This window comes from Panthera leo, chromosome F2 (genome assembly GCF_018350215.1).
Source record: "Panthera leo isolate Ple1 chromosome F2, P.leo_Ple1_pat1.1, whole genome shotgun sequence".
Lineage (NCBI taxonomy): Eukaryota > Metazoa > Chordata > Mammalia > Carnivora > Felidae > Panthera > Panthera leo.
In genome coordinates this window covers 54,776,967-54,799,730 of record NC_056695.1, presented here as the reverse complement: position 1 = coordinate 54,799,730, position 22,764 = coordinate 54,776,967, and the positions used below count along the sequence as shown (strand labels likewise).

At 39.1% G+C, this 22,764-nt stretch overlaps 1 protein-coding gene across 1 annotated transcript; it reads left to right on the top strand.

The window, feature by feature from the left end:
- The first annotated feature begins 10,081 nt into the window (after positions 1 to 10,081).
- On the top strand, positions 10,082 to 15,777 carry KCNV1 (potassium voltage-gated channel modifier subfamily V member 1). Its single transcript, XM_042924175.1, has 3 exons — positions 10,082 to 10,548; positions 11,416 to 11,945; positions 15,193 to 15,777. The coding sequence occupies exons 1-3, from the start codon at positions 10,082 to 10,084 to the stop codon at positions 15,702 to 15,704; spliced, it is 1,509 nt and encodes a 502-aa protein (XP_042780109.1). The 3' UTR covers positions 15,705 to 15,777.
- Positions 15,778 to 22,764: the final 6,987 nt, after the last annotated feature.

Below are 22,764 nucleotides of genomic sequence, written 5' to 3'. Positions count from 1 at the left end.
AATCTGTACAGCTGTCATATATTCTTCATATGTTTAAAGGGGTAAAAAAAAAAAAGCCAGCTAACAATATCCTTGATGGATAATAATAAAAGTTACTTACTTGACTAAAATACGAATTTTGTCAAATTTTATCACCTGCGTACATGTCCTTTTTAAATGTTTTATTTAACTAAATGGGAAGTGTACTGGAGCTCTCTGTGACATTGTCTCAAGGAAAAGCTTTTGTGTAATTATTCTGAATTACAAGCTGAACTAGCTTTTTTCCCACAGAGCACCATTTTCACTTGAAAACATGGACTGAGAGACAAACTATTCAGATATTTATGAGTAATTTCTTTAAAATGAATGAGTGGATCCTGTTACTGTCAAGGAAGCAGACTGTATTTGTTGCCGATAACAAATTTTGATCTTCCAAGTGAAAGTTAGAATTTTGCAAAGCTTTTTCTACTGCCATGAGTTTGATAGCTTCCCAATGCTTAAAAACTTCTCTGATGAAATTGCTGGTGATATTAACAAAAGGGATTTTTGGTGCTGTTTAATTAAATGTGTCACTTTTTGGAGAAACCAACATTTTCCAAAAGAATAACGCAATGACATAACAAAATCATGCATGGATTAAAAAACAATTTCCAAGGGAAGACAGGCCGATGGATTTTAATATAACTGAATATGAAAACTCACTGATACAGTTCAGATTCCCCTTTGGAACTAGCCTGTCATGTTCTAGTATAGCACAGAAGCATATATAACAGTATATCCAAAAGCTGTTAAAATGCACCTCTTTTTTCCAACTACCTGACACTGAATTTTCTTTATAAACTTCAAGAAATATATCAAACTTCAACAGTTTGAATGCAAAAGCAGATATGAAAATACAGCTGTCTTCTATTAAGCCAGCTATCAGGGAGATATGAAAAATTGTAAAACAATGTCATTATTCTCACTAAGTATATTGTTTTGGAAAACATTTTTCTTAAGAGTATTTATTTTGTTAACAAGTGTTGTGCTTGTTACTTTTTTTTAATGATTTAATAAGTACTTCTAAATTTTTTGTTTTAACTTTTAATGTGATAAATATCAATAAATTTAACCCACATCAGCAAAAGTTTGAGGTCTTCAATAATTTTTAAGAGTGTAAAAGGGTCCTGAAACTACCTTGAGAAATGGGCCAGCCACCTTCTATCATAGCCATATTGGAAAACCCTCAACCTTGAGAACAAATATTTTAACAGCATCCCTTATCCAGTACTTATATAAGAAAGTGTTCTCCACCAATTCACTGGAGAGAGGCTCACTCACTTTGTTACTCTCATTGCCCTAGGGACAGATTCTCATTCAAAGAGGAGTTGAAAGTACGTCACCACTTCCCCCGTGAACATGGCTCCAAATGCCAGCAAGGTTTGCCCACGTTCTTAACACTGAAAGAGGCCACACACTCCTCTACCGTGGCCTTATTCCTACCTGTTCAAATACATCCAAACTTGCTTTTTATTTTACAATTAGTCATTCACTAAATATTTTACAAAGACCTTTATTGCCAGTTGGTAATACTATTACCAGAATAAAAGTGAAGCAAGACAAAACTTTACTGTGAATGGAGTCTTTTTGAAATTTTTGCTGAAAAATAGTTGTGATAGTTTCTTACTTATTGAGCAACATTAAATGAGGAAACAGTTCCATATTTTTGGCTTTCATTAAAAAAAACAAATTAAAATTCCTGTTCTATACACACATATAAACACATATGCATCCATAAAACTTACTATTCTCAAAACTTCTGTATGGTCGGTAATTATCTGTTCTTAATTACCTTAATTATCTGTTCTTAATTAAGTAAAACATATGTGGCCTAGAGTCAGTGTCAGTTTTGAATCTATTACAAAGTTGATATTTCATAAAGTCGTTTTAAAATCCCAATTTGTTTTATTTCTCTTCTTTTACAATATAATTGAGATTATTTTTTTCCATTTCAAATAGCATAAGCAGGATGGAATAGGATATTTCTCGCTGCTGCCATGAAAATGAAACATTCCCAGTTACTAAATGGATTAATTTGACCTTCTGGAATTTTTTTTAAAAATCAGGCCAGGACAAATTTGCTATGTTTTAACTTCCTCTGGATTCCCATTTGGTTTAGTTTTCCGGGAAATCTGTTTGTGGGAGAATGGGGAGGCCGGGTCTATAACTGAGCTGTCAATCAGATGCAATGGTGTGAAGGAGAAGCCAGATGGCTCACTGCTGTTTTTCATGTTGAAAAAATGACAAATTTTTATATTCAGTTCCCACCAATTTAATTACACTGTATAGAGAAAATATTCTCTGTAACACATGCACTGATCCAAGGCTCTTTTTTCAAATTAACCAAATTAATGTGTGCTGACTGTAAACCCAAATTTCTATTCTTTTGAACCAGTGATAAAAGTATAAGTTAAACATACAGTTAAATGTAAAAAGCAGTAATTTTGAACTCATACAGAATTAGATTTTTCCCATTTATGTGTAGTGATTTAATATATAAAATATTTAAATTAATGTTCTATGTGCTCCGACTGAGATGAGAATAATAGGTATTCTATCAAGTTTACAATGTAGTTAATAAAACTATGTTGGCAGAGTTCAGTATATGTGTCCTAAAAAGTTACTTCATATTTTTCTTTAATTAGACCACGTTTAAAACATAGGAGGAGGCTATTTAAAGGAACTATTCTATGTAACTAAGAACCATTTTGCAAAGAAAAATTGTCTTTCTCCTTACTTCTCTCTACTATTTTCCTTATATTGCTTCTGATTTTTCACTACTTTTCTAGCATGGACTAATAACAATGTGACCCACTGACATAGTAATCAGGGTAAACTTTACTGTACTGTTAGTTTCTTACGTGTCTGTATGTTGTGTGTCTATTCACATATATGGTATAACTTATGTATATGATATATAATGCATATTCTATTTGTATATACAACCACCCCCCCTGGAACTTGCAAAATACATTTCTATAAATATTTACTGATTGAAAAACTTTTCTTTTTTTTTAAGTTTATTTATGTATTTTTAAGCAAGAGTCAGAGAGAGAGGTGGGGGGAGGGGCAGAGAGAGAGGGAGAGAGAGAATCCCAAGCAGGCTGAGCACTGTCAGCATGGAGCCCAATGTGGGGCTTGAACTCACAAACCGTGAGATCATGACCTGAGCCAAAACCAAGAACACAATGCTCAATCAACTGAGTGACTCAGGCACCCCAAAAAACTTTTCAGTTTTGAGTTGATTCCAGGAAAACCAAGGAAATGCAATGTAAAAAACCTTATAACACATATGAAATGTAAAGATTACCTCTCTTCCAATTACAGAATGGAATTCAAGTTTACTGAGTTCCTTCATAATGGAAGAAAGCACTAAATAGAAAAAGGGTAAGTCTAAATGCAGTTTTACTTCTAATATTAATAAATCACATATACTAGGCGAAAAGCATTTTTAATGGTTCCGTATGACTCAATCTCTGTCAACATAAGGGCATTTGATAGAGCTGGGTAAAAAGGATTTAATTGGAATTTTCAAATTCAATATAGGGTTCACTTAACAGCTTACAGGACAGGATGAACAAAGCACTTACCCTGAGTTTGCTTCACTGCTTCTAAATCTTGTTTGTAAAAATTTAATTTCAGTGTAATCATAGAAGTTAATCCAGTGAACAATAAGTGCCTGGTTCTACACAGTTTCTTAGTAACTCAGGAAAAATGCCACTATGTCTTTTGCATATCACAGTGGACTAGTGAGAATCATTTAATGACCAATCCAATCAACTACCTTCTTTACAATGGATATAAGTAAGAACCAATTTTTTAAAATGAAAATCACATGCAATTGTTGTTGGTCATGGCCTATAAAATATATAGTCATCTCAATTATTTTAAGTGTAGGGTAGAAATTTTCTGTATAAAACTGTTTTTAAAGAGAAGAGCATTTCTAACAGTAATCTCTCCTCACTGCATTATTTTCATGTTAATGCCCTTCAAAGCCTTTCAGTCCAACAAAGGTGTTCAAGTCTATTTCTACTATCATGACACTTGAAAATCTGTTATCCTGGTTTCTATCTGCAAAGATATAATGATAATATTACTCTCTTTGTTGGGTTATAAGCATTATAAATGAAATGAGGTAAGTTTTTAACATGGCAATAAGTGACATCCTATGTGATACAGTCACATAGTAAGTGCTCAGTAAGGGGGATCAGAAAAATTTTCTGAAACATAATAATAATAATAATAGTGACAACAGAAATAATAACACTGCAGTAAACATTTACATGGATTATCTCATTTAATTTTAAAATAGTAACATAAGGTAAGTACTTTTGTGACCCCTATTTTACAGATGAGGAAAAGGAGATATAGAGGGATTAAGAAACCCTCTTAATGTCACACAGCTAATAAAAGAGCGGAAATTAAATAAGTAAACGTGGCAGGTATTATTACCATATTGTTATCCTCATCATCACCATCATCAACCCATTCAGTGATCTCTGCAGCAGACTAGGCTATAAAAATGAGTTCTTGGGTACTTCCAAAGATAATTGCCTCCCTTTGGAAGGAATCCAGAACAAGCCCACATTAAGCTAAATTCTGCATTAGAGTGGGCTGTTATACAGTTGGGAGGATTTATTCCAAGCACCTAGAAGACTCATGGAAGATGAATAGCTAGAATTTGTCAGATTTTCCTTTACCTTTAAACATGTCCCAGTGCAATGAAGAGGACAATGTCATTTTGTCCATATACAAAGGCATTTTGAAACATCATTACCAGTAACTTATCTCGTTGTCAGTCCCTGAGAAATTAAGTACTGAGTCAAAGATAGATATGCACGCCTCACATGAAATATGGTCTGCATTGTTAATGAATGATAAAAATTAAAGGGATTTTAGTGTAAAGGTATGAGTCTACACTAAAGCAGTTGAAAATGAAAAGATGGAATTTACTCAAGTTGAATTCTAAAAAACTCTTTATCAAAAGTATTCACTTGTTATATCTCCCCTATTTAATTATTAAGAATAAGTGTAAAATTGTATTTTTGTTTTAAATTAATAATGAATTGAATGTACATTTTTCTAAAATTTTTGTCAATGACTTACTATCATATATATATAATCATTTTAAAACATTCTTATCAAAGATGAGACTTAATGATTTCACAGAACACAGTACATTATTTAAGTAGATTACAGAAATCAAATATAATATTAATATAAATACATTCTCATTTTTTCAAAAACCTAAATGAAATGTTCCAGAGTTTTAATAATAGGAATTCTTAATGTGGTTCAAATGACTTTTAACTTTTCTTAATTGCTATCAATGATCAATTCTTCTGTTTTTGAAAGTTCTTTTTTTTTTTTTTTTTTTTTTTTTAGTAATCTCTACCCCTAACATGGGGCTTGAATTCACAACCCCAAGATCAAGAGTCACATGCTTTTCCAATTGAGCCAGCCAGGGGCCCCTATTGTTATCAATAATCAGACATTTAAAGTCAGCTGTTTTTCCCCTTTTTTTTTTTTAATTAAAACCAAAATTTTTTTTAATGTTTGTTTATTTTTGAGAGAGACAGAGTGTGAGCGGGACAGGGGCAGAGAGAAAGGGAGACAGAATCCAGGGCAGGCTCCAGGCTCTGAGCCAGCTGTCAGCACAGAGCCTGACATGGGGCTTGAACTCAAAAACCTCGAGATCATGACCTGAGCCGAAGTTGGACACTTAACCAACTGAGCCACCCAGGCACCCTTCTATTTTTTTTTTCTTTTAATCCAATTTAAAGACATGACTGTTGAGGCGCCTGGATGGCTCAGTCGGTTAAGGAGCTGACTTCGGCTCGGGTCATGATCTCAAAGTTCCTGAGTTTGAGCCCTGAGTTGGGCTCTGTGCTGACAGCTCAGAGCCTGGAGTCTGCTTGGGATTCTCTGTCTCCCTCTCTCTCTGCCCCTCTCCTGTTCATGCTCTGTCTCCCCGCAAATAAACATTAAAAATAAAATAAAATAAAATAAAATAAAATAAAATAAAATAAAATAAAATAAAATAAAAACAGGACTGTTAAGAATGCATGCTGTTCATTAATATATTTAGAAATATTCACAAAAATTGGAAGAACTAAAAGCAGTTAGTTGTACCTGGAGATTTAATATTCAAATCAATGTTTAGAAGACTTGATAGATAAAGCCAAACACCAGTAGAGCATTTTCTAACAAGACTGTCAATGGAAAATCACCTGAATATAACATCTGATAACTAGAGAAAATATACCCAAAGTCATTACAATGTTGAGTTTTCACATCTCAGTACTGAGCTGCCTCCTACATGACAGTCACATTCCTCCCAGGCTTTGTAGGAAGGAAATTGAAAGCAAGACCTCACCACCCCCAAGTACTCATCAGCAATTCTCCTTTCACTTCTTGACATATTTTAGGGTATACCTCAGGTCAAGATCAGAGACCAGGAAGGACATCCTTTGAATGGACTTATTTCTGCCCTTATTTATCATTGCATTTTCATTGGGCTCTCAGACTCAAACCTGGGAATCAATGGAGGAGGGACAACAGATTATAGGGAACAGGACAGGGAAGAGGGCAGAAAATTTTATTACCCAAGAGAACTCTATACTTTAAAATGGGTCATTTGTGTTTATATGCTACTGGTTAACTAGTCATCGTCTCTCTAGTTATGATTATTTTATATAGTGGAAATTGTATTAACCACAATTAAATCCCAGTTGAAAATTTTAGCATCTCATCTTGGCACTTGAGATGAAATCTGGAGTGAGAAAGACCCCAATTTTGATCCCTTCATATATATATTCACTATATAACTGGGAAAGCTCCTTGGCACACGTGAGTCTTTGAGCTGAGATCTGTAACTAAGGAAGACAGTATTTACTTCATAGGACCATTTCTGAGAATTCAGATACTTAGCGTGGGCCTTACACTTAAAAGGTGGTTATTGTTCTAATTCCTTCTACAGGATACCACTAACTACAACGGAAATCTAGGGTTCTGGTGGCAGTGCAAGCCTCAGTAACAGTTTGTTAACCTCTGTTACCTGTCCAAGATCTCCCTTCTCACCTAAAACTGTCATTCTCCTCTGAAAGCTTTCCTCCTTCCCTACCACAGTCTGTAAAATTAGGTTAGACCTTTAATACTAATCTTCTGATGAAAGCTATTTACACTAAGGTATGAATGAAGCTTAACAGAAGTGTGGAATTTTTTCGATGCCCAAATAATCTGTAATAGAGATGCTGAGGGAGTTTTTCTTCCTGTGTAAAGAAGTTCTGCTACCTTAGACAAATTGACACAGTACCTAAACATATTGATAAAGTATTGACCGGTTTTACCCCCTCCATATTTTCTAAATGGAAGAGCTCCTTATAGAGGCAAAAGTTAACCAAATGAAGAGCTGTCAGAGAACCATAACCTATAAATACTATACTATTTTTTTTTTAATTTTCACTTAAGTTGCTGTTTATTCTCACAGGAAAAACTTAGTTCCACAAGAAAAAGGACCTTGTCTATTTTCTTCATGGATCTATCTGAAGCACCTAGAATAGTGTCTGGTGTATAGTGGATGCCCAATAAACATTTTTTGAAAGATCAGGAAAAATACATCATTTAACATTAGAAATTTGCAAAAATAAATTAAAAAGTAAATAAAAGCAACCACAACTTTGATTTATTTGAAAGCCACCAGAAAGGAGATGTCCCAAGCATTGTGTTTATGAGGGCAGCCTCTTATAACTAGTCCTGAGTTTGAGTTTGGATGTGTGACCCTAAGTAAATCACTTAATTTCTCTGTTTTGCCTGTTTCCTCCTTCTGTAAAATGGGTATGCCTCAGTTTCCTCCTTCTGTAAAAGGGGTATTGTTATTATGACTAAATAAGGTACTGAATGAGTAAAGAGCCTACAAAATTTCCTGACATAAAGCCCACAGGAAATGCTTAGTGTTTTTATTGAAACATGAAAGTTTGCTGAGGAAGGCATGGAGGTCCATGAACTAAATGACAGCTGGATGTTCCGCAGTCATTTGGTAAAGCCAGAACCAAACAACCACGTTTCAAGTCCATTTATCTTTTTTTTTTTTTAAGTTTATTTATTTATTTTGAGATAGAGCACAAGCAGGTAAGGGGCAGAGAGGAGAGACAGAATCCCAAGTAGGCTCCCTGCCATCAGCGCAAAGACTGAGGTGGGGCTCAAACCCAAGAACCTGGAGATCGTGACCTGAGCTGAAATCAAGAGTCAGATGCTTAACAGACTGAGCCACCCAGGCGCCCATTAAGTCCACTTATGAGAAAGTTCTCCCCACTGTGCCAAGCTGCCTGCTCATCTCTTTATACATACTTTCTAAAACTACTTACAAGAAGAAAAAGATGTGCGGTTCACTTGCAAAGGCTTTTGGAAAATGCAGGATTCTCATCTGCTGGCTGGAAATGAGAAAACCTTGAACCGTGCTACACAAAGCAGTTACTATAAGTTCCCTAACCCTGAGTTTAGCAGACATGGAAAATTTTGCTCTTGAGCATTTGCGAGCACACAGATCAGGGAAACGGGAATCCAAGCAGCAATCCTTGAGGTGTCTTCAGGATGAAGATGATATTCAGAGTCACGGAGTGCTTCACTTCCTCCTCCGGTCTCACCTCCCTCGGCTCCATGCTTTCCCCACAGCTGGTGCTGGAAACCGCGAATGGCTCGCTAGCGCGGGCGGGGGCGGCCCAGGGGCCAGAGCCGGAGGCGGCGGAGATGAGGCGAGGCTAGGCAGCAAGCGCCAGTGCAGAGCTCAGCCTCGAACACAGTTTTCCTCCTGGACCTGTCAAGTCAGACCTCACGTGTACACCGGGAGAATCTACCGAAGGCTACCTAACCAGCCGCGGCCTCTGAGCGCTGCGCTGATGTGCCAGGAGCGGAAGGTGAGTCACCCTGTCCTCCTCCCCGCCCCCACCCCGTGTCCAACAGGTGGGCTGGGGCTCGACTCCAAGGGCCCTAGTGGGTACACCTCTGGTCTCACCTGGGCAAGGCGCTCGGCTGCTCCCTTCACCCAGCCGTCGGTACTATCTAAACTCCTGCCCCAGCCCACGCCTGTTCTATTCCTTGTCTTTCTGCCTTCCCTTTCTCCTAAAATGAGAGCTCCGCTGTGCGCCGGGGAACGCGCCCAGAACGCCCGCTCTCCGGGAAACTTCTTCGGGCAGAAATGGCTAAACCGAAGGGCGCAAAGTGCCTCGATACGAGGCAATGGTGACCCCTAGTTCTTAGCGACTCACTGGGACTTCAGTTAAAAGTCATCATCAATTTCTCAACCAGCAGGTCAGAAACAGACGGAGGGAGAAGAAAATGGAGCGCGAGTGACAATCAGACTAGGATGAGAATGAATGGGAGCAGATGATGCGGCCCCCTCGCCCGGCGCCCCCTCCCCCACGTGCTCATACCCCCAGCGGCTACTCCCGGGGAGGCCTGTGAAGCCGCCGCAGTAAAAGGAGACGGAGGAATATATATCCTCAAGTTGGAAAGGACTCTGACCCGGTTACCACTTCCTCGGCTTTCTGAACTTTTCCTCTCGGTCTCCTGGGCTGGAGTGAGTCTTGCCATCCCCCTGGCGTGCGTTCGTTCCCCTAAGAGGCATCCTGTCCTCCTCCTCCACTCTAGACCCGCCACCTCCCCCTGCACGCCCGCTCCACCCCCTAAGTAACGAGGCTTTGAATACGTACACATCCCGGGCTAGGAATCTCCCTCGCAGATTTAGCGGGGGCTGAGGGCGTAAGTCCCGGAAGGTGTGCCCTGGGGCTGTCCCTGGCTGGGACCGCTTCTGAGCACTCGCCCGGGCGCGACCCCTTCCCCTCCCCGCAGACTGGGCGCGCCGGGCTCGTGCGCTGCTGTCGCACACTCGCCGCGCCCTAGCGGCCAGAGGGGGAACGAGCGCAGGGGTGCGCGGGTGGGAGGCACCCCCCTCGGGAACCAGGGAAATCCCGGCCGCCGCCAGGGGCCGTGCCACCACCCTCGCCCGACCGAGGCTTCCGGCGCGCCCCCAACTTTGTGGCGCCCTCAGGCAGCGGCGGCGGGGATGGAGCTGCCTTCCCGAGGGCGGGCGCCGCTGGACTCGTCGCTGGACAGCTGCTCCCTGACCTCGTTGGAGTCCAGCGTTTTCTGCAGCGAGGGCGAAGGGGAGCCCCTGGCGCTTGGGGACTGCTTCACGGTCAACGTGGGCGGCAGCCGCTTCGTGCTCTCGCAGCAGGCACTGTCCTGCTTCCCGCACACGCGCCTGGGCAAGCTGGCCGTGGTGGTGGCCTCGTGCCGCCGCCGCGGGGCCCTGGCCGCCGTGCCCAGCCCCCTGGAGCTCTGCGACGATGCCAACCCCGTGGACAACGAGTACTTCTTCGACCGCAGTTCGCAGGCATTCCGCTACGTCTTGCACTACTACCGCACCGGCCGCCTGCACGTCATGGAGCAGCTGTGCGCGCTCTCCTTCCTTCAGGAGATCCAATACTGGGGCATCGACGAGCTCAGCATCGACTCCTGCTGCAGGGACAGGTACCCGGGAGGCGTGCGGTGGCCGGGCTGGGAGGCGGGCGCAGTGGAGAGAGGGCGGCAGAGATAAGATGGGAGGCTTCGGAATCCTCGCGGAACGCAGGCCTAAAAAACACCTGAGGCCACTTCTGAGCTGAAAGGTGGGGTGGCGGTGGGTCCGGAAAGTGTCAAAGCCAGCTTTCGATTGGAACTTTTTAAACCTCCTCCTTTTTTGGATAAATGCGTGCCAATTCGTTTTTAAGACAAAGGAGGTCAGGCCTGCAATAAATACTTGATGATTGAATAAGTGAGTTAGAAAAGCTATGATCCAGAAGATGCATGTATAGGGATGTAGGTTTCAGTAGGGAGCATTATCATTTACCACTGAGAACCCTTAACTTGAGACTTGGGTGGAGTACTGCTTTAAATACAGAAGATAGAAACTTGGTTCCTTGACTGTGAATGTTTCTGGGACTTTGATGACGACTTTCCTTTTATCTTGCTATTGGTACCATTTCTTCATGAATACCTTTACATCACACACACAAAAAGGTTCCATAGGACAAACTTCTGTTCTTGTTACAAGAAAAATGGGTAATAAAATGCACTAAAGTAGACTTGCTATGTATAAATCCTTTTGTATAAACTTCTAACAAGAAAGTACCATTTTAAAAATAATAATCTTAAATGAGAACTTTGGGGTACTGTGGGCAGGAGACAGCCCAGGTAAAATATGAATGGACATTATCTGCATTTTACTGAAATAAAAAAGCATGACCTCTCTGCTAAGTTTAATCTTTTATTTTTTGGGGGGTTTTTTTGTTTTGTTTTGTTTTTTTACTTCTGTATTTTAAAAAGTTAGACTAATCACCAAGTTGTTTTTTCTAAAAGATACTTCAGAAGGAAGGAGCTGAGTGAAACGTTAGACTTTAAGAAGGACACAGAAGACCAGGAGAGTCAACATGAGAGCGAACAGGACTTCTCACAAGGACCTTGTCCCACTGTCCGCCAGAAGCTCTGGAACATCCTGGAGAAACCTGGATCTTCCACAGCTGCTCGAATCTTTGGGGTCATCTCCATCATCTTTGTGGTGGTGTCCATCGTCAACATGGCCCTGATGTCAGCTGAATTAAGCTGGCTGGACCTGCAGCTGCTGGAAATCCTGGAGTATGTGTGTATCAGCTGGTTCACTGGCGAGTTCATCCTGCGCCTCCTGTGCGTGCGGGCCAGGTGCCGCTTCCTGAGGAAGGTGCCGAACATCATAGACCTCCTTGCCATCTTGCCCTTCTACATCACTCTTCTGGTAGAGAGCCTGAGTGGGAGCCAGACTACACAGGAGCTGGAAAATGTGGGGCGCATTGTGCAGGTCTTGAGGCTGCTCAGGGCTCTACGCATGCTAAAGCTGGGCAGACATTCCACAGGTATTCAAATTTCAGTGATGCTTTTTAATTTGCCATTGTTTGTAAACATTAGTGCTTGACTGTAGCCCCAGGGAAGTGACTCTGAATTGATACTCAAAATTACCAACTCCCATACTTTACCCAACCAAAATGGTGCTGGGAAGTTGTTATCACAAGTATAAAGAAGATGCCGCCCACACTCCTTCTCTCCATATGACATGTAAGAAACAATTTGACCACTTGTTAACCTCAATTTATTTCAACCGGCTGCTCAGAAGATGTACAAAAATTAAAGACACTCGGCCTCAAGAAAGTTCTAGATAATATATGTATAAACAGCACATTAAAAGAGATGCAGAAATTATTCATGATACATAAGGACATAAGCCAGTTTGTCTTCTGTGTCCAAGGAAGGGCTTACCACACACATTCCTTGGCAAAAAAAAAAAAAAAGTCAGTCTTGCAATGCTTTCTCTGGCCATGCAGAAAGTGAGATGACCAGGCACTGTTGGCCGCCCCATAATTTTTGACAAAGCAATGGAAATATTTGCTTTGGAAGAAAGCAGAAGATACTAATTATTAAATGCTTTGTCTAGTATCTAAGAATTTTCTTGTCCCTAAAGTGCAATGAATGAGAGAGATGGTAACAGAAATTCCTTAGCTTGTATCATATGAAGGCTTGAAAATCTAATGAACATTCCCCCTAGAAAAGTTCCCACACAACAACAATTGTGCATGAAAGTTACAGACAATGTCAGGGGAAGTCACACAAATCCGTTAGAGATGATCCCTATTTCCCTGAGGGTGGCAATTTTCAGTGGCTGGTCCTATGGCTGTTGGGTGTTCTGGAGTATATATGTGTTCACTGATGTTAGATTTTAATGAAAATAAGAATAAGAATCCCTTGAACAGCTTGTTAGAAGGCGAATTCTGATCTCCAATCCATGAGGAGTCAGATTTTAATATTTGGGGTTGGATCGAGGAGCATACATTTTAACAAGCTTACAAGTGATTTTGATGGACCATACATTAAGAAACACTCCAGTAGGATGCCATGTTAATATGATACATATTAATACAATACACATGAATACAAATAATTTAGCTATTTCCACCTTATTCCCCCAGATGTGTGCCTGGTTGGTCACCTCAAAGAAGTTTGTGGTGGTTGTCACTTCCTATTAATATAGGGAGAAATTAACCTCAAATATGTTTTTCCCCCACATCTCTGAGGTAATTAGGACTTATTCGAACATAATTTTGGTAGTGTATTTTCCTAGCTAGTCTCCCATACCAGCGATGTGATAATGGGGTTTCCAACAACTTTTAGAAGTACCACTCTTTGTTTTCTGACACACATAATAGGATGCTTTCTTCTAGTATTTATAAACTCTTCACAGGATTCAATTTAAAAACACCCAGTAAAGACTACATTTGCTCCTAAAAGAAAAGAAAAAGAAAATAATAGTAATTTCCACAATGTCACGTCTTCAAAGGTTTTTTTCAGTTCCAAAGCAGTACAAAGTATTAATAAAGACTTAATTTATTGAAAGGATATGAATGCTTCCACAAATATTTGACAATTTTATCTTAAATATTAAATTTAGCAAAATGTAGATGTAGGTGACATATTTCCCCATGTATTAAACTATAAATATAAGTTGAGAGGTATTATAGAATAACAGGAGGACCAGAGAGCCTAAGTTTAAATCCTGGCTCAGTAACTTTGTACTATTTATGCTACTTCTCTGTGCCTCAATCTTCTTGTCTGTAAAATTGCCTAATAATTACATCAGTCTCCTATTGTTTTTTGAGGATTATCTGAGTTAATAGATGTAATGTGCAGAAATTCAGACAGCTTTGTTTTTCTTTACAAAATTATTTAGAACATTTCATCTTGAAATGAAAACAGTCTCCTCACTGTGGTTTTTCTCAAATGTGGTCAGTTTATTTCAGAAATACAATTCAATGCAGACACATCAAGGCCAGTTTTCTAAAAGGTATTCTAAAGATATTCTTTAAAAAATCTTCTTTTGAAGTTAAACGTCAAAATTAATATTCCTCAATCTTTAAAAATACTTGGTACATAATTTAAGAACATCTCAAAGTTTTAAGAACAAAATTTAAAAATAATGAGAGCACAAATGGTATTTTAATGAATTTTAAATAGTCTCTAGTGAATAAAATTAAAATAATTCTAGGAGATATTACTTCGACCTTCAGAGACAGTATCATTTTGACTTCAGACTGATATGACTTCAAAACGTGGATATGCTTTTAGCAGTGTTCAGGAACTCTAGTTGTCAGGGGAGATACCTTATTCAAATTGTAATCCCATTATGGGCTCAACTGACTCTCCTTAGGGGCTGAGTCTCTCTAGAGATGGGATTGGATTCTCTTGGGTGTGTCTCCCAGGGGTTCCATATGTCCTCAGAATAGTAATAGGGAACACACCACTGCCTCACAGTGAATGAATTTTCTAGTAGCTTCAGTCCCCCATACCTTTCTGCAGTGAAAGGAATAATCTGTATGCTAGTCTATCTCCTTACAGGAAAGCAGAAATTCTATGTACTCAAGGGAAATGTTTCCCCACGGCTTTGGTATTAAGGGTGCACATTTCAGTGGGTGTCATGGGAGTTCAGGGCATGGTAAACCGTTAAGAATGTCCCATGAATGCATATGATGTTCTCACGTCAGCTTGGTCACTGATGCCTCACTCACTTTATTCTCATGGAGGACATCCTTTACCCCTTCTGGCTTTCAGATAACAATACCCTGATTATGTTCAACTTCATTAGGAGGGTGAGTAAAGCAGACACATCAAATGTAAAGAGACGGCATAAAACCAGCATCAGAAAAGTGTGCCAAAGCGATACATTGAAATGCACGTCTGCCAAGTGAGCCCTCCACTTGCGATGCTGCAAAGGCCTCCCATTTTGTGGATTAACATATAATTTCCATCATACATTCACTGCCTGCTTTTTAGTCTCATCTGTCACTTTTTTTGGTATAAATAGTAGGTGTTTAGTAAATATTTCTTTCTATCTTTTTTCAATCTGGCCCCACCAACTAGACTATGAGCTCCCTGAAGAAAAAGATAATGATTTCTCATCTCTATCCCCAGAACCACTGCCCAATGCTGCAGACATATTAGATGTGAAATGCACATTTGTGGGTGGATAGTCAGAAAGGAGAGGGAAGGGAGGAAAGCGGAGGGGTGGGGGAGGGAAGAGGTGCCCAGGGACTGACAGCAGTTGTTCTCTTACAGGATTACGCTCACTCGGGATGACAATCACCCAGTGTTATGAAGAAGTCGGCCTACTGCTCCTCTTTTTGTCTGTGGGAATTTCTATATTTTCAACTGTGGAATATTTTGCTGAGCAGAGTATTCCTGACACAACCTTCACAAGTGTCCCTTGTGCATGGTGGTGGGCCACAACATCCATGACTACTGTGGGATACGGGGACATTAGACCAGACACCACCACAGGCAAAATCGTGGCCTTCATGTGCATATTATCAGGAATCCTTGTCTTGGCCTTGCCTATCGCTATTATTAACGACCGCTTCTCCGCTTGCTATTTCACCTTAAAGCTCAAGGAAGCAGCTGTTAGACAGCGCGAAGCTCTGAAGAAGCTTACCAAGAATATAGCCACTGACTCATACATCAGTGTGAACCTGAGAGATGTCTATGCCCGGAGTATCATGGAGATGCTTCGGTTAAAAGGCAGAGAAAGGGCAAGTACTAGGAGCAGTGGAGGAGATGATTTCTGGTTTTGAAGCCACTTTCAGTTTATTTACAAAAGCTTGTGTACAACTAACTCAACTGATAAAGCCTTGATATGGATGTCTATGTACTGTTGAAGAGTCTCTTTTGAGTATACCACCTGTGTTAGTTTTTGCTGATATTTTGCTTGGTCTGCTAGAATAGTTCACGTCCCCCAAATCGAGTGCACATTGTTTCGACACAGTTGAGTCACAAAAAATCGTCATTTAACATAACCCAATACAAGTAGGCCAAATGTCTGAATTGTCAAATATAATAGTGCAATACATCCAACAAAGTTAAAAGTTTTATGCATCACTAATTTTAAGGTTTTTTGCACCACTAATGTAAAAGAATGGGAGTTAAGCTACACGGCCCAGAGAAAAGGTAAGTGAACATTTAAGAACATACTGGACATTCTTCAAGTAAATAAATCACTCCTTCCTCCATCGGTTAAAGTTGTTACATACACCAATTAGCTTTGCAAGCGCAAATCCCGATTTGATAGCCACAGATGGTGTCTTCCCTCTGGTGCAAACCACTCATCACAGAGGGACTAACTTCTGATTTCAGTCATTACTGTTGGAGGTGGGAATCCCCAGGCTGCTTAGCCACCGACAGAACAGGGGCTTCAAGAACTGTACATTCTCATCGCCTCCACGGAGTGCAGTAGTGTAGCCTAAAGCAGGTGTCTCTTGTACCCCTTGGAAATTAGATGGTCTTTAAAAATCTCTTTATTGATGTAGTGTTCAAATTATGTCTTTAAAATCACGAATGTGTAAAGGTGAAGTAGTGAACATCCTAAAAATATACACTAAAAGTTTTAAATAGTCTTATTTCATAAAATGAAAATGATATGTTGAATGATATCACTGGATGAACTTGAAAATCTTTTATTTGTTAACAAAAATCTTATAGATAGCTTTCTGGCTTTTGGGGTAAATAGCAAATGTTCCAACTTTGCACGCATTTGACAGCATTTGACGGTCATTTGTGATAATGATAAAATTCCTAGACATTCTGTTATATGATTAAAACCAAAAGTTCTAAACCTAAGAATTAGTTGATGATTCCCAATATTCTAGTAAATGAGTTTTTAAAAACTAAGAGTGATATGGAGTGTCACTTTAATACCTGCCTTCTCAGTGGGTGTAATAGTGTCCCAAAGGGATGAAATTGGTTCTTAGGGGGGAAAAAAATCAGTCCTTTTATTCAGAAAACACATACATATACGCAACACATAAACAGATATAGAGTATACCTATGGTGTTAAAATTTCATGGAGTGGAAAATTAGAGAAAAAAATGCCTAAGAGGCTCCTTGCCTGGGTTGGGTGGTGATAAGAAATACATATTGAGAAATACTGCTTTAATATATGGCTATACCATATTTCATCAATTCTAGTTAAAACACTTTATTATATTATGAACCACGAAAACAAAAGGGATGGAGTGAAGGAGAGGGGTAGGGACAGAAGGGAGGAAGGACAGAGAAAGGAAGGAGGATATAAGGAAGGAAGAAAGGAAGGAAGGAAGGAAGGAAGGAAGGGAGGAAGGGAGGGAGGGAAAGAGGAAGAAGAGGGAGGAAGAAAGGAAGGAAAGAAGAGAGAACCCAGTCAATTATAAGATGCCATTGATTATAAAATCCGTCCAGATTTTGGATAAGTAAGGTTTTAAATATGCATCTTAAATCAATAAAATATCATATATATTACCTCTGGTGTTTGGTGTTTAAGCTCTGAAAACATTTTCAGTGGTGTCATGAGCTTTAGGTTGTATGTTAAAATATTTTAATCCACTTGGCCTGTTTTCACTTCTCCCAAATATCGTGAAAGATGTAGGAGATATGAATGGTAATAAAGTAAATATTTTCCCTCTTACACAATGCACAGGTGCTGGAAGATAGCATAGGGTCACTAATTCTAGTATAAATCCCACCCATAATCTGAAGGGGAGATAAGACACAGAAGCCAAACTTACTGTGGCTTCTCTAGAACTCTCCCCATTAAGAATAGTTGCTCTGATCTAGGACTGTGCTCTATGCCCAAGATGTATTATGTCATTAATCCCAAAATATCCCTATTAAACAATTACTGTTATCCTGCTTTAAGTATTACATTTATTTATTCAACAAATACTTATTTAGGACCCATTTGTGCGCTGGGCACTAGGGATTCTTAAAGCAGACAAAGTCCTACTCTCTTGTAATTAATATTCTATTTAACAGTGTGAGGGGAACACAGATGATGAAATGGAGTCATAGGAGGGTGAAGTAACCTGGCTAAATTCACACACCCCATACACAGGTGACAGAGCCAGGAATGAATACTAATCTGCTGAACCCTGAAAATGATACTCCCAAAAGTCATATTATAGATTTCATTATTCCCACACAGTTGTGGATAAGGATTCACTTTGTAGGCAGGCAAGTCAATTTCTTGTGTATGGAGAGGTTTACTATGCCTTAAGAAAAATTTCAGTTTATTCTCAGAGGTAGAATGTTGATCATAAGGAAAGGTCATTGTCATGCCTTAGAGTCATTATAAGACAAGAAAAATACTATCTTTAGAATAATTAGTAGCTATAAAACAAAAAATAAGAAAAATGAAAAAACTATATGTATTCTATATAGATTTTTTTTTCTACCACCAAAGACTCTAAGCATGTTCTTCACAAATCTGGTGTGTTAGTAGTATATATTTTGTCAAGATGTGGACATTTCAAAAGAAATTTTAAATACCACTGCTTAGTCACCTTTGCTGTTATATAAAATATCAGTGTACTTATTCAGCAATGTACATATAAGCAAACCAAATTTAATTTAAGTAACATATGAAGTATCTGTTAATTCTATATCCCATCGTTTAAAAAAACATTTGATATTTTTCAGAAATGTAAGACTTATTGCTATAAAACAATATATTTAATTTGTTTGGAAATATCAATAATGGAATTATTGGCTCTCTTTAAGCTATTTAGACAACACTAATTAAAAACATTTGTGTGCACAGAGGTAATGCTTGAGTACCTAAAAGAGCAATTTTAAGAAATCACTGTGGTATCTCTAGCAGAACTGGCATGATGTTCGTGTTTTACCGGGTTTTTTCCTATATATACAAGGAATTGTTGCATTTGTCATTTTAATACAAAGTAGTATTAAGTATAATGAATTAGATGCACAAAGAAGTTAACTGAGGTAGAAATCTTAGTATTGTGTTTCATTGTGGAGTTCCTACTATTAAAATCTTTTGACTAAGCCCTTGCAGAGAATATATATGCTGGCCCAAGTTATCCGAGCAAAATATTATCATAGGGTAAGATTAATGCTTCGACAAACATTTCCACTGAAACATTTTGTTAACATGAAAAGCCTGCTCTTTTGAAATATTAGCCATTAATATCTCTGTCTTATCAGTCCTTCAATTCTGGCCCAAGATACCGTTTGGCAAATGACATGTTTTACTGCTTCCCTTGGTGATTTTCCTTCGCAAAGCACCACCACTCCCAACATTGCTCCAAGCCATGCTGATACATGAAATAAAAATGTAAAGGTGCCTGGGTGGCTCAGTCAGTTAAGCATCTGACTCTTGATTTTGGCTCAGGTCATGGTCGCATGGTTCCTGAGATTGAGCCCCGCATTGGGCTCTGTGCTGACAGCATGGAACTTGCTTGGGATTCTCTCTCTCCCTCTCTCTGCCCCTACCCTGCTGGCGCACACTCTTTCTCTCAAAATAAATAAACCTTAAAAAAACGTCACATAAGGAGAGTTTTACTCATAAACTCTGCAGGTAATTGCTTACATGATGTCTTTAGGGTTAATGGGAAACCTGAATACTCACCATCTCCATGTCCTCACTTGCCTTATATTAGAATCACTCCCTTGCCTACCCCCTCAACTCCATTGCCCCCCTCTTCCTTCTTGGTATTCAATCAGTAAGACCCAAAGCCTAATTAAATCCAGTCCAGTGCCTACTTGTGCCTGCCTCCGCAGAGCTGATCATGAGTACAGAAAAAACCAATGTATGCAGACTGCTCTCATTTTACATTCTTGCCTACAACCCCAAATGGGTTCTTAATGCTGCTAGGCAATCATACTGCAATTCCTGAATGTATTCACTCTCTCTAGATAAATATAGACCTCTAACACCTCCTTTTCATTCCACTTTCACTGAGAAAATAGAATCACATTTTCCACAAGGGCCGACACCCACATTTATCCACCTACCTCCACCTGTGCCTATTCACTCTGCCTTTCCTCCTATTATGTGAATTGAACTGTCCATCCTACCCCTCCTCTCCAACTCTAGGACATTGCTTCAGGAAGCCTTCCCCCTCTCCCTATTACACCATCACTTTTCCCCCTTGCTAGGGGATCATTTCTATTAACACCAAAACATGATTAATTGTTCCCATCTTAAAAATAAAAACAAAAGCAAACAAATGAATTTTTAAAGCTCCTAGAACCTATATCACCCTCTAGGACACACCCCATTCCCTGGTCTCCTTTATGGCAAAACTCCTTGATAACATTTTCTATATTCACTTACTCCATTTCTATATTCACTGTTTTCCCTATTCTTTCTTGAAAATCCACTCAAATCAGCCTCCCATCTCTATGTATCCTAAAACTGTTCTTCTCAAGGTCAGCAATTACCCCAATCACTGATAAATTCAGTCATTGATTCTTAGAATTCATATTGCTTGATCCATCAGCAGCATTTTATAAGGTTATTGACTTGCTAGACACACTTTCTTCTCTTGACTTTCAGTCCACTGCACTCTCCTGATTTCCCTCTACCCCACTGCTCATTCATCTTTTCTGGTTGAGATGTTTAATCAGGATTTAATCCTCAGATCTATTCTCCTCTCTATTTACATTGCCCCATTCATAAACCCATCCTGTTTCATGGCTTAAGTATCATTGATAGTCAACTTCCAAATTTGTCTCCAGACTAGCCCTCCCCCCCACTTCCTGCATCTTCAGATCTTGGTATGCAACTGCCTGTTCAATATCTACACCTGAATATCCAATAAATATCTCATTATTACCACATCTAACTGCAAATTATTTATATTTTCTCCAAACTCTGTGTTAATTCCAATCCTCTGAGAAGCAGATGCCAAGACGAGTGATTATTGTAATACCAATTACATGTAAGACATTTACCTGGGGAGGTGGAGGGGGAAGGCCTTGACGGATAAACGGGAGAAGTCTAGAGAAGATGGGAAGAACCTTCAGACCATGATGCAAATCTGACATCTGTAAAGAAAAAAGAGAGAAAAGGATTGAGTAAAAACAATCTCTGATAATAGCCCATTTCTGAGAAAATGTCAACCAAGTCGATGGAGAAGTAGCCCATCTCTTTCAGACATGGCACTGTACTCAGAGGACAACAGCTCAGGCTGTCAGTCAACTGTGCTCTGCTCAGGAGGAGATCCGAACGATGGGTTTTTATGGCCACCAATGTCAAGCCCTGGAAACACCCAGGTCTGCTTCCCCACACAGGTTCAGAAGTAGCCCCCCGTGAATCCCATGGGCCCCTCTTTCTGAGGGAAATTTAGAAAATGAAAATTTAGAAAAGAGCATTCTTTATTGCAGTTGGTCTCAAAATGACAGCCGGTAGCCACCATCCACCTCTTCTACTAGCCACAGCTCATCGCAGCACATTATTTACCCCACTGGACCCTCGCATCCTAAAAGAGTTATTTATAGAGAAATTCTCATCTGCTTATGCTTTTCTCTACCTCAAAGGAAATTTGGTATCTTAGAAAACACTTTTTCATTATTGTGTACCGAGGTGCACCCATAGCTAATGATGCTGCATAAAATTGTTATTGCCATGCTACTTACTTTTATTCTTGAACAAACAAAAAAAAAATAGCATTAACAAAATGCTATTTCAGGGGAAATTTCAAAATAACTTAAATCCTGTCCCATTCATTTCTGAGTTGGTACCATCACACTCAGGATGATACTATTTTAATAGGGTACTAGTAAAAATCTGAAAAATACTTTCATGTGTCTAGATTAGCTAATGTAAAACCACTGAGGTAGATAAACACATTTAGCTTTCAACAACATGATGCAGCTAAATCTGAAGTAATGGAAAATAAGTTAACATTTGGAATTCCTTTCCATATTCTAAGTCAAGTGACATTTCTTCCAATTATATGCCTTCTTTAGAAGGTCTATAGTCTAAGAAGTTTTATAAGTAAAAGAAGATAATGGTGATATATGATTTTCTACATTCTATTGTTCAATATTCAAATTGAACAAATAGAAATTCTATATTTCTACGTTCTATTGTTCAATATTCAAATTATTTCCAAAGAAATAATAATTGAACAGAAGAAGTTTTGAAAAGTTTGCTGCGTGCTACAGGCATGCATGCATGGAAGCACACACAGAGACAAAGAAACAGAGACAGAGACACAGAGAGGAAAAGGAAGAGAGAGAAACAAAACTTTAGGGTAACAAATGAGATTTTGAAATTATGGGAAGTAGACGTTCCTTGACATGTAACAATAATCACCTCAATACTTCACACTGGGTGCATAGATAGAATTTCAATCATCTTTCTAAGTAAGAAAACCAAATCCTCCTTAAAAAATAATTTCGGTTTCTGTAAACCAGGACAATTTTCCTGAAACCATGTCTTTATACATGTCTTTGCTGTACAGCCAGTGTTTTATCTCAAAGTAGTCTATAATTATTATTGTCAACTAATTCTAAATGGTACATGTGAAAATAAAAGACAGTTACAGTTTCTATGGAAACTATACTTTGTAGGAAATTCATTGCAAGAGGCCTTGCTCCTAAAGTTAAAAACAAAAAACAAACAAATAAAGCTCTTCATATACAATAATATCCTCTGGACCACAAGCCATCGGGAAAAGAAAGAAAGAATAAATGAATAAAAATATAAAAATAAAAGCCACTCTTCTATCTTTAGCTGTACTTATAGCTTTTTCCTCATATGAGCCAGTTACCTTTAAGATTTCAGACAAAGGAAGATGACTTCTCCACGCATAACCTCCACCCATAACCGTGGAATTTCTTTTTAACTTTGAAGAT

Bases quoted from the DNA above. Each gene is read 5' to 3' on its own strand.
- KCNV1 (XM_042924175.1), top strand. From the start codon at position 10,082: ATGGAGCTGCCTTCCCGAGGGCGGGCGCCGCTGGACTCGTCGCTGGAC. The intron at 10,549-11,415 runs GTACCCGGGAGG...TTTTTCTAAAAG, and splicing joins GACTCCTGCTGCAGGGACAG to ATACTTCAGAAGGAAGGAGC. The intron at 11,946-15,192 runs GTATTCAAATTT...GTTCTCTTACAG, and splicing joins GCTGGGCAGACATTCCACAG to GATTACGCTCACTCGGGATG.